General features: G+C 44.1%; 2 protein-coding genes across 6 annotated transcripts; one reads left to right on the forward strand and one right to left on the reverse strand.

Annotated features, from left to right (window-relative positions):
* Window positions 1-226: 226 nt before the first annotated feature.
* On the forward strand, window positions 227-7,157 carry LOC104848187 (melanoma-associated antigen 10). Of its 5 annotated transcripts, none has more exons than XM_019204538.1 (4): window positions 227-351; window positions 1,180-1,234; window positions 5,573-5,682; window positions 5,949-7,157. In XM_019204538.1, the coding sequence occupies exon 4, from the start codon at window positions 6,223-6,225 to the stop codon at window positions 6,964-6,966; it is 744 nt and encodes a 247-aa protein (XP_019060083.1). In that variant the 5' UTR covers window positions 227-351; window positions 1,180-1,234; window positions 5,573-5,682; window positions 5,949-6,222; the 3' UTR covers window positions 6,967-7,157. The 5 variants fall into 5 exon arrangements, with proteins under 5 accessions (XP_019060083.1, XP_019060084.1, XP_010602334.1 ...); XM_019204539.1 differs by having other exon boundaries at window positions 5,601-5,682; XM_019204540.1 differs by lacking the exon at window positions 227-351 and adding an exon at window positions 1,046-1,089.
* A 1,314-nt stretch (window positions 7,158-8,471) lies between these two features.
* LOC104848096 (suppressor of cytokine signaling 6-like) lies at window positions 8,472-10,651 on the reverse strand. The gene is given in 1 exon segment (XM_010603852.2): window positions 8,472-10,651. A coding segment is annotated over 1 exon segment (1,605 nt). The 5' UTR covers window positions 10,521-10,651; the 3' UTR covers window positions 8,472-8,915.
* Window positions 10,652-10,966: the final 315 nt, after the last annotated feature.

The raw sequence follows: 10,966 nt of genomic DNA on the forward strand, positions 1-10,966 counted from the left end.
GAGATTGCCCAACCCAGAGACAGTGTCCCCAAACTTTCGGATCTTCCTCTCTCGTCAGCCCTGGACCACTCAGGGGCCGATTTGTTAGAATGAGCCTCAGACTCAGAGGACCCAGGAACATAGCTCCTTGGATAGTGGGGAACAGAATCAGGTCCATAAAGGACTGGGCTACAGGTTCTGCCAAGAACCAGGTGTGGATCCTTCAGGATGGGGGAGGGACCTGAAGAATTCCTTTCTGCTCCTGCTTGAGATGTGAGAGACCCCGTGCACGTACCTGGATATAACGTCCATTCCCTGCTTCTGGTTTGGGTCCGAACTACAGGAGATCCTGTTGTGAAGTGCACAGTTCAGGTGAGGGGAACTAAGAGGGCTGGGCTGGGCTGGGCTGGGCTGGGCTGGGCTGGGCTGGGCTCGGCTGGGCTCAGCTCAGCTCAGCTCAGCTCATTTAGGAGTCAAAATGAGGGTTGTGGGGGAGTGAGGAAGCCCCAACCCAGAGAGAGGGACATGGAACAATCCAGGTTTACCTGTGTTGTTAGCTTTGTACACCGGGGAAGAATTGGAAGGTAGGGGCCCAGGTTTTGCCCCAGGTGCAGAGTTAGAGCCTTGTTCTAACCTCCAGGCTTCAGGAAGGAAGGAGGAATGGAGAGGCCCTGTGCTCAGTTAGGTCAAGGTGAAGGCTGAGGAGGACTGAGAACACCCCATCCTAGAGAGAGGGTCCCAGAACAGTCTAGAAAAGCCTCTGTTGCCTGACCTGCAGTAAAAAGTACAGAATTCTGCAAAAGGCTCACTTTGTCCTCCCTGGGACCTGAGAGGATATTAGAGCCTTGTTCTGAGGACTGAACTTAATTTGAGAGGAGCAGAGAGAGCCCGAGAGCAGTTAGGTCCAGGTGAGGCACTGTGGGAGGGTACGGAGGAATCCCCACAACAGTAAGATTTTTGAATGTTCTAGAAAAGTTTCTTTTGCCTGCTCTGCACCACCCAGTGCAAGATTCTCAAGAGAACTCCCTCCTTCTCTTTACTGGGTGCTGAGAATCAGACTTTTTCTGAGGACCAAGTTTCAGGTTGGAGGACTAAAAGGCCTGGAGTTAGGTAGGTCAAGGTGGGGCTGAAGGCAAAGTGAAGAAGCATCACCCGAGAGAGAGGGTTTCCATAATAACCTAGATCTTCCTTTGTTGTTAGCCCAGCACTAGGTGAAAATTCTCAGAGGAGCATCCGTTTGACCTCAGGCTACCAGGTGAGGAGAGTTGGAGCCTAGTAATGAGAAATGTGCTTAGTCTCCTAACATACAATTTCCCCAACTAATCCAGATCTACCCCTACCATTGGCCCTGCACCACACAGGCACAAATTGTTAGATGTGAGGTATGTTAGGTGCGTCAAAGGTTACCCTGGGCATCAGAGCCTTGTTCTGAGGTCTACACTTCAGGTGGCCTGAGAAAGTAGGACTTGAAATTGATTGGGTTAAGTTCAGGAGCTGAGAAGGAGAAAGGAAGCCCCATCCCAAGTGAAAGGTCACCAAATACCCCATATCTGCCTCTGCTGATTACACTGCTCTTTGCCATAGGGAATTCTCAGGTAAGTACTTCCTATTGCCTCAGGCCACCCCTTGAAGTCAGAACATGGTTCTGGGGTTCCTGCTTCAGGTAGGAGCAGGAGAGATGACCTCTAATCCTAATTTTTTGATGAATCTCCACACTAATCTCCAGAATGGCTGCACCAGTCTACACTCTCACCAACAGTGGAGCAGGGTTCTTTTCCCCCCAGAGCCCTGCTGGCATTTGTTGTGGATTGATTTCTTGATAATACCCATTCTTTCTAGAACAAGATGGAATCTCAGCCTTGTTTTAATTTACATCTCTTCAATGTGCAGTGATGTTGAACATTTTTTCATGTATTTGTTGTTTCTACCTCTTTATCTGAGAAGTGTGTATTCATCTCAGATATCCACTTTTGGATTGAGTCTTTAAATTGGAGGGCCTGATTTTTTTTCGATTCTTCATATGTTCTAGATACCATTGGATAAATTTTTCCCCATTCTGTGGGTTATCTTTTCATTCCATTGGTGATTTATTTTGCTGTGTATAATCTTTTTAATAATATGAGATGCCAGTGTTTGATTCTTTGTAATGTTTTCTGTGCAGTCAGGGTTTTATTCGTGAAGTCTTTGCTTAACCCTATGTCCTCAAGCATTCTACGTATTCTCCCTTTCAGCAGGTTTAGTGGTTCAGTTTTTATATTTAGATCTTTGATCCGCTTTGATTTTAGCTCAGTGCATGGTGAGAGACATGAGTCTAGTTTTAGTCTTTGGCATGTAGAAATCTAGATTTTCCAGCACCACTTATTAAAATCTACAATTTTAGTGTAAACATTAAGAAAAACCTGATATTGACATATAGCTAATATGTACTAAATGCAACAGCTATAGCTCTGCTAATGGTAAAAAGTTAATAGTAAAAGTAAATAGTAATATTATAGTCTTAACTAACTGTATAAAGATTAATATATCTCAATAATTCTATTAAAGATATACGGTTCTTGGAAAGGGAGAAGGCAATAAGAAAAATATGAAAGGTCAAATTATATGATAAGAGCAGGAGGACAGAGAAGTGGGACAAAGGATCCTATCAGGGAGTAGAAGGACTAAAATTTATAAAATTAGGTAGAGCTAACAAGAAAAACTGAAGAAAAACCAAAGATAATGGAGAATAAAAATATGGAGATAATGGAGAATCAAAATAAGGAAAGATTAAAAGAAGAATGGGAAAAAAGAAAAAAGATATGAGAAAAAAGTTAAGGAAAAAGTTTTTTTTCTTATTTTAAATGAAATTTCCTCCTGGACCCAGAATTTTGGAGGGCAGCAATTCTTGATTTTCCTAGATGTCCCTCTGCTTTTCCCAGGCTGTAGCTTTGTCCAAGTCACGAGGTATCCCTGCTCACATTGGTAGTTAAAGAAGTCAGCCAGTCCCCAGATCCATGCTGGGTCCAAGGGTACAAGGAAAAGGGCAAGAGTTCAAATAACAAAGCCAAAACATTCAAATCCAGAGCAACTCATTCTTGGCCTGACCTCTGACCCAAGGGAGAGGGCCTGTTTCCTTCCCAGTCAAGCTCAAACCCATCATGAGGTCTCTTTTAAGCCTTTCATCTGTCTAGGGCAAATACCTGAGTCAGTCTCTCTCTGCCTCTCTCTCTCTGCCTCTCTCTCTCTGCCTCTCTCTCTGCCTCTCTCTCTGCCTCTCTCTCTGCCTCTCTCTCTGCCTCTCTCTCTGCCTCTCTCTCTCAACCTCTCTCAACACTGAAGAGAAGCTGTCTTGTAGCTGTTCTGAGTCCAGGTTTAAATACTTAACCCTTTCCCTGAATGGAACCAAACCTATGCGCTCTCCAGGGATATGGCAGGCACCTGCATAGATGTCAGTCACCCAATGTTTTCTGTATAAGGGCTCTGTGGGAGTGGAATTCCATACTATCACAGCAACTGCCAGTCCATTGAACAACTGCCTTTTCTAAGTGGGACCTCCTGCAATCCCACAGGTTTCTCTTTGGTTGTACAGATTCAATCTCTTTCCCACAAGACAGTAATGCATGTGTTAGAAAGTCCAGACTGTGTTTTTCCCTTCTCTGTGTGGTAGTCAGTTTCATACTTCTCTGTAGGTTTTACTTTTTCTATCGTTTCCTTCTGGATTCCCAGGGATATCCCCACCTCTCCTCCCCTCCCCCTCTCCCTCTCAGTTTTCTTTTTTTCTCTCACTCCAAGATGAGATAAGAGAATCTTGGATAGGCTGAATTGCTATTGCTCACTACTCTGCTATTTTCCAGTACTGAAAGTTTGAAGGTAACCCACAGAGCCTGGTTTCCCCTATTTATTAGCCTGAAGTTTCTGGTAGCGGGTGGTTGCTACTGATTCCTTGCAATTTTGCTAAGCGTTTGCAGTTGGAAGCATTGAGGGACGTGAGGGCCTTGGTCCAAGAAGTGACCACAAGTCATCAGATGAAGCTGCTTATGTTTAGTAAGCAGAGGACCCTGTGAGCTGACAGACTTAATGTATGGCCTCTTCCTTAGGCCTGAGTGTGTCTGCTGTCCAGAAATAGACTGAGAGAGTCTGCCTATCTCCTGGGTCAGTCCTTGGGAGTCCTAAGTGGCATGCTCACTTCTAACACAGGCAGGAAAGTGGGGAGTCATCAGGGAGATAAGAGGAGTTATGGGCAGGAGGAAGATGGAGAAACTACAGAAGCACACAGAGGATCTTACTCATATTCTCATTGCCGAGACACAATACCTAACACCTGCAATCCAATAAAGGAAAAGTTGATTTTGGCTCACAATTTTTAGAGGTTCCAGTCCATAGTCAGCCAGTTCCAGGGCAGAACAGCAGAGTGGAAGGGCCTGGTAGGTGGAAAGCTGAGTACCACAAGTCCCACTGAAAGCAGTCACTGAAGATAAGAGCCAGAAAGGAAGACATAATAACCTGTCCCATCAGACCCAGAGTGACCTTCTTCCCAAAAGGCCCCACTTCCTAACAGTTAGATATAAGCGCCCATAATTCAACCATCTTCCAAATTTTCCTGCCTATGATCCCATGGGAGTTTTGGGGGAACATCTAGGCTTAGGCCATAGCAGGGTCCTGCATTATAGGAGAGAGCAGCACAGGTATCGTAGTCGGCACTGATGTTCCCATGTAGGCCTGACAGGATGGGTGCCTGCTCACTTTTTTTTGGGGAAGCCTGGAGATCTCAAAGAGGTGATCGACTTGATCTGAGGGATTGTCTTCAGGTTGGCACAGGGAACAGCACCTGGTCAGGAGGCACACATTTCCCATACCTTCCAAGAGTCAAAGTGACTACCCTAATGGAAGACTGAGGATAACCTGCCCAGAACACAGATGGGGGCTGCTCCCCAGATATGTTCCCCGAGTCCTCTGTCATGCAGGGAAGCCTGGGCAGTGCTGTCAGACTGAGTCAGCTGTCTTAGTTCTGCATCATTTCTGTCAGTGAAATGAAAGCTGGATACAAAGCAGAAATCCAGACAGCAAAAGTATGAATCCAGGGCTATCAAGGGGCTGGGTGAGGCAGAGGGAACCCTGTCAAGGAAACACACCATAGCCTAGCCTCAACCTGTCCTTTTTCATCAAACCCGGGGAACACAGGTGGACTGGCTTCCCCTCACTTCCTCTTTGAGTGTTCTGAGTGTCTTAGAGAGAGGGTTGTGATTTTAAAAAGATGGGCCCAGGTCATCCCAAAGAGAGAGTCCCAGACCTTCCCATTTATTAAAATAAGGATAGAGCAGGTTCCCTTTCCTAGGGCACATGGACCCAAATGAATTGTCTCCCTCCAGATGTTGCCCTCAAGCAGCTGTGTTCAGATGTGTATCCCTCTTGCTGCTTCCTGTTATGTATCATGGAGGGAGACATTTTTTTCTGAGAGTTTGGCTCAGGCCAACAGAAGGCCTGCTCAAGGAGAGTCGAGGGTCCTGAGTTAGCAGAGAGGGGGCCATTCACTCCAAATAGTGGGGACAAAAAGAATGCAGCCCACCCTATCACATGAGCGCTGGAGGACCAATACTATCCTTCACTTCTGCAGCCTGAGGGGCCCTTCATGCCTCTTACAGGAGCTCCGGGAACCAGGAGATGAAGGTCTTGGTCTGAGACAGCGCCACCAGATCACAGAGCACAGAAGCCCCAGGAGTCAAGGTGAGGTACATGCCCTAATTGTGTTCCTGGGTATCCTTGTGCCCAGGCCCCACAAGCCTTACTGTCAGTCCAAGAGCCTGTCCTATGTGCTTCAGCTGCAGCCTGAGGATCAGTCTCACTTCCTGTCCCAGGTTCCTAGGGACAATTCCTTTTGGAGGACAGGAGCCTGTGAACACCACCCAAAGAGAAGACCTATAATGGACCTTTGAGCTAAAAAGAGTGCTATTGTCATGTAAGAACACTCATAGTCTTCCTCTCTTCTTCAGGCATCTGCACCATTATCACCAAGCTCTTGGTGACCCCAAGGAACCTTGAAACATCTTCATGTTCAGAGGAAACATCCCAGCAAGCTAGGAGGAGGCCACAGGGCCTGGCAGGTGTGCAGGTTTTAAAGCCTACGAGACAGGAAGTAGCAGCCACTGCTTCCACTGGCTCCTCATTCTCCAGTACTCAAATCCCTGCTACAGCAAAAGTAGTGTCTCTGGCTGGGATACCAAGTGGTCCTCAGAATCCTCAGGGCATCTTCTGTCCACCATTGCCATGGCCTCCAGGCAAAGGAGGCAATCTAGTGAGTGTTCCAGCAGGCAAGAAGAAGATCTATACACCTCTCAGCAGTCACTAGTCCTTCAGTTCTTGTGCCATGTGTTCCTAGATGACAAGGTAGCTAAATTGTTGCCAATCCTGCTCCTCAAGTATCAAAAGAAGGAACTAATTACCAGGGCAGAGATGCTGCAAATTGTGGACCATGATTACCATGAGCACTTCCCTCTGATGTTCAAGGCAGTCTGTGAGTGCATGTGTCTGGGCTTTGGCATTGATGTAAGGGAAATAGATTCCTCTGGCCACACATATGTCCTTTTGCCTATCTTGGGCCTCACATATAATAGGATACTCAGTGATGATTACAAGAGCATTTCCAAAATAGACCTCCTGATAGTCACCCTTACTATCATTTTCTTAAAAGGTAACTGTGCCAGTGAGGAGGACATAAGGGAATTCCTGAGAACAAGGGAAATGTTACCTCAGAAGGATCACTTTGTTATTGAGGAGCCCTGGAAATTCATCACAGAGGATTTAGTACAAGAAGGATATCTAGAATATCGCCAGGTGCCCAATAGTGATCCTGCTTGCTATGAGTTTCTGTGGGGTCCAAGGGCCAAGGCTGAGACCAGCAAGATGAAAGTCCTAGAGCATTTAGCCAAGGTTAATAAGAGAGATCCCAAGTCCTACACACGTCTCTATGAGGAGGCTTTGAGAGAGGAGTCAGAGGCTGCCCAATCCTGAGATAAGGGGCAGTGAAGGGGCAAGGTTAGTGCCAGCGACAGGGAGTGTCCCTAACCGCATCACTATCTTAGTTCCCACCCCACATGAAATGAGTCCCATTCTTCACTGTTTCTGGATCGCACACAGTTTTCTGAGTGTTGAAGAGCCAGGTCAGGGTAAAACCCCACACAGGCATCGTGATGTCTGTCCTATTTGGGTCCCTTGGAAATGCACATGTGTTTTCTCCATGACTAGTTGAAGTCTTGTTCCTTTTTTGCAAGTTTCGCATAGCTTGCACATTTTATTTGAATAACGATATTGATCTCATGTGTATTTTTGGTTTTGTGAGATTGAGGCTTGATTGTGATTTCTGATGTGAATATGATTTGTGTGATATTGATCATATAGGAATTTTGTTCTTCCATTCCAAGGGTAAGACTCTGCTATTTTATAAAACTAACTTGGAAAACTTTCAATTTATTTTGAAGAAGAACCTGCAATTTGAACTTCCTGCCCCAGAGGTTTAGTTTCTAAAGTTCTCTACCTGTGCTGTCCATTAAGGTTTATCTGTTTGTACTTTAAACTATAAAATTAAAATTGTATCTCCTCAATAACACTAGTCACGTTTCATTACTAACTGGCAATGTATAGTGGCTGTTCCCCTATTGGACAGTGCTGGTGAAATGTATTCATTTTTTAAGGGGACCACTTCCATCAAGAGAAACAGTGAGAGACCCGGTAAGCTTTAAGCTTTAACTCCCACCAGGGCACTTTGTTTTCAATGCAAGGGATGGTTTGCTCAAGCACTTGGTTCTCCCTCCAGATAGCTAGGAGGTCATGAGAGGCTTCTCCCTGTCTTATAGAGCTTAGATTGGGTCAGCTCTCAAGTATATCTTTTCTGAGGAAAGTATATACTGCTGTTATCAGGATGTGTAATTTAATTTTTAGTTTCTTGGAACTCCATTTGTGCTGAGCTGGCCTTGTCAATAGAATGGCCAGGGTTTTAGGCCTAATTGTCATAGAGGCCTCATGACCCCCAAGATTAGACTTTTGGGGAAGGTACTATGATCAAAAATAGTTGTTCCAATGAAAGAGAATCTGGCAAGAAGGGGGATATGATTTTTCACTCACATTTCTAAAGCTGTGAATTAGTTCCTGGAGATAAGTAGATGATCAAAGTAAGATTTCATGAACCACATCATTTTTTTCATAAAAATAATATTTTTTGTTGTTTTAGCCCATTAAAATATTAAATATTTCTTCTTGATCTTCGGTGTCCATTGGTTAGAGAGGCAGAGCATCACAAACCCCATCCTCTTCATGAGCTCAGTAGAGCAGTCTGTACTTTTCCATACCCTGAGTACGCATGCCCAGCAACACTGCTAGCTTTAGAAACTGGAAGGCATGAGGCCAGCTCATTTTTAAAATTTCTATATTGAGTTTTCATGGTGTCTTTGTGCAAATGTGTTCATTTTGAGTAAGTCTAAATTATAATTTTTTTTTCAGTGTATATGTAAATTGTTTTATTACACACTTTTATTCAATACTACCTTCTCAAAATGGGTCATTTAAAAATCAAAGCAATTTTCATTCTATTCTATAAGCTTCATTCAACTTCATTTAGGGCTGAATACACATGAAATGTGCTTTTAATGCATAAAAATCACAGTGGATAGCAGCAAAGGACTGGGGGTGGCAATAAGAATCTGATAATTCACATTGTGATTATTCTGCACATTAATGAAAGATAATTCACACTTCTAGAACAGCAAGACAACCCTTTGAAAGAATCAATAAATCAAAGACACTTTGCAGACACTTCCCCACCCCTAAACAAATTGGTGACTATTACAGAGAAAACTAAAATAGTTATGGCAGCAAAAGTATTCTAATGGCAATGAAAGTTTGTAAACTGTATTTCAATCTCTTTTTCTTTTTCCCAAAGTGCACGATGCAGGGTTCTCAATCTTTCAGTAGTGCTTCTCCTGTAAATAATCCTTCATTTTGTTTGGCAAAGGCAGTTTCTGAATTAGGTCTATTCTGGTATACTGACGTATAACAAAACGACACAGGTACTGCAAAGAACGCACCTGCATGAATCGTGACACGGGATTGGTCAGTCTGACAGGGTAAGTTGCAGATCCAGGCAACCGAGACCTCGAATAACAAAAAGCTCCATTTTCAGAGTCCCTGATTGAATGCTCAATTAGATCAACTATAGATGTATGTCCTTCCACATCTGGTTGTTCATAAAAGCTAAACCTACCATTTGAGTGCTCAATTCTAGTGTGAAGTGTTTTACCATGGGAACGAAAGCTCAAGCTTAAAAGATAACGATCATCAGAACTATCCCGAACAAGAAAAGAACCATCTGGCACGTTTGCTAGTTTCCCTTCTGCCTCCCAGCGTGTGATTGGTCCCCAGTACCATCCTTGTTTTGCAAGTTTCTTTAGCTCCTCTGTAAGGCTTGTCACAACCATGGGACCACTACTTTGTACTGAGTCATAAACTCTTGCAACCCCAGGAGCAGAGTTAGGATCAAAATTCAAATGACAACGCATACTTTCAGCCACATGGGCATCTGTGCCAGTGAGTCCACTGAAGTTCCTTTGGATTTGATTATTCTGCATTGGAGGTAGCAAAGGTGAAAGTGGAGGGACTTCATCATGATTTGCTCTGGGGCTCTGCAACATGACTCCCGTGGTGCCAATCAACAAACCATTCACAGATTGATCCACAAAGATCTCTGGGGCAACAACTAGGTCCTGGTCTACCTGATTCTCATCTTAAGCAAAAGAGCTACCTGCCACTTGAGGAACTGCAGAGACCTCCATGGGCGAAGAACTGTCCAGACAATAGCTACGTGATCCTTCCAAAGGATACATCCCCTCGTCTAAAGGCACAGTATACTGAATGTAGTCCTGAGGCATAAGTCCAATAACTACAGACACATGTTCATCCAGATGGAGATGCAAATCTCCACTGGGAGAATCAGAACTCTTAAGAGAATTATTTTGCTCTTGGCACACAGTTTCAGACTGAAGGTCATGAAATTCCTTTCGAACACCATTCAATGCAGGGCTTGGGCTGGAAGAGTGAACCAATGCTTTGACTCTCACCTCCATCTTGATGCATGTCTCCTCGGAGTTTGTGGGCCGGAGAGGCCAGGGTGTGGGGCTGTAGTGATGACTGCGGAGGGAAGTGGACCTGATTGGCCTTTGCGCTCTGACATCTTTGAAGACGATGGGGGCTGAGGAGGAGGAAAAGGTGTCCTCGTCCGCACAGCTTCCTGACGGTGTGCTGCCCTTGCCCTTTGGCTTCTGTTTAGAAGAAAGTCTCCTTTTTAAGGTACCCATCAGGCTCTCACTTTTTGATCTATTTTTTCCACCTTTTTCATCTTCACTGTTGATATCACAATTGGCCATATCTTTACCATAGCAGTTACCAAACAAAGCATCATCTTTTCCAAAGTCACTGGCTATTGATGGTTGTTGTACTACCATGAAATCAGTTTCGTCTTTACTTTTACTCAAGTTAAAAGACTTCCGGAAGGTTTTAAGACTAATTTTCTTCATTATGACTAGTTACTTAATCCACAGGGATCAATTTTCTCTCTTGAATACTAGCCCCAAACATCTGGAGAGGCTTCAATGCTGCATCTATGTATTTTTCCAGCTTCATTTAACCTTTGGAGCCATTTTCTAAAACAAAACAAAACACATTTAAATACCTATAAAAGGGGACTTTATTTTTCAAGTAAAACTTTCCACCAAAGTTTTATTTTACACAGTTTAATCCCTTAGTTTCTGAACAAGAATGTCCAAGACTTTTCTTAAGAATGTCAGCTCTGTCAGGTCAGGGATTTTATTTATCCTGCAGAAATGAATAGTATCTGTCACATAATGGGCATTCAGCATTTGATGCTACTTAAAAACAAGACTTTGTCTACCTTCCTTTCTTTTTTGCACCTTGCTTTTTTTGCTTTATTCTTAAGGTACAGGCCAGTGCTCAGATCTTTTCC

This window comes from Fukomys damarensis, unplaced genomic scaffold, assembly GCF_012274545.1.
Source record: "Fukomys damarensis isolate Sample0158 unplaced genomic scaffold, DMR_v1.0_HiC HiC_scaffold_39, whole genome shotgun sequence".
Lineage (NCBI taxonomy): Eukaryota > Metazoa > Chordata > Mammalia > Rodentia > Bathyergidae > Fukomys > Fukomys damarensis.

Excerpts from the sequence above, each read along its gene's own strand:
- LOC104848187 (XM_019204538.1), top strand. The coding sequence starts at position 6,223 with ATGGCCTCCAGGCAAAGGAGGCAATCTAGTGAGTGTTCCAGCAGGCAA.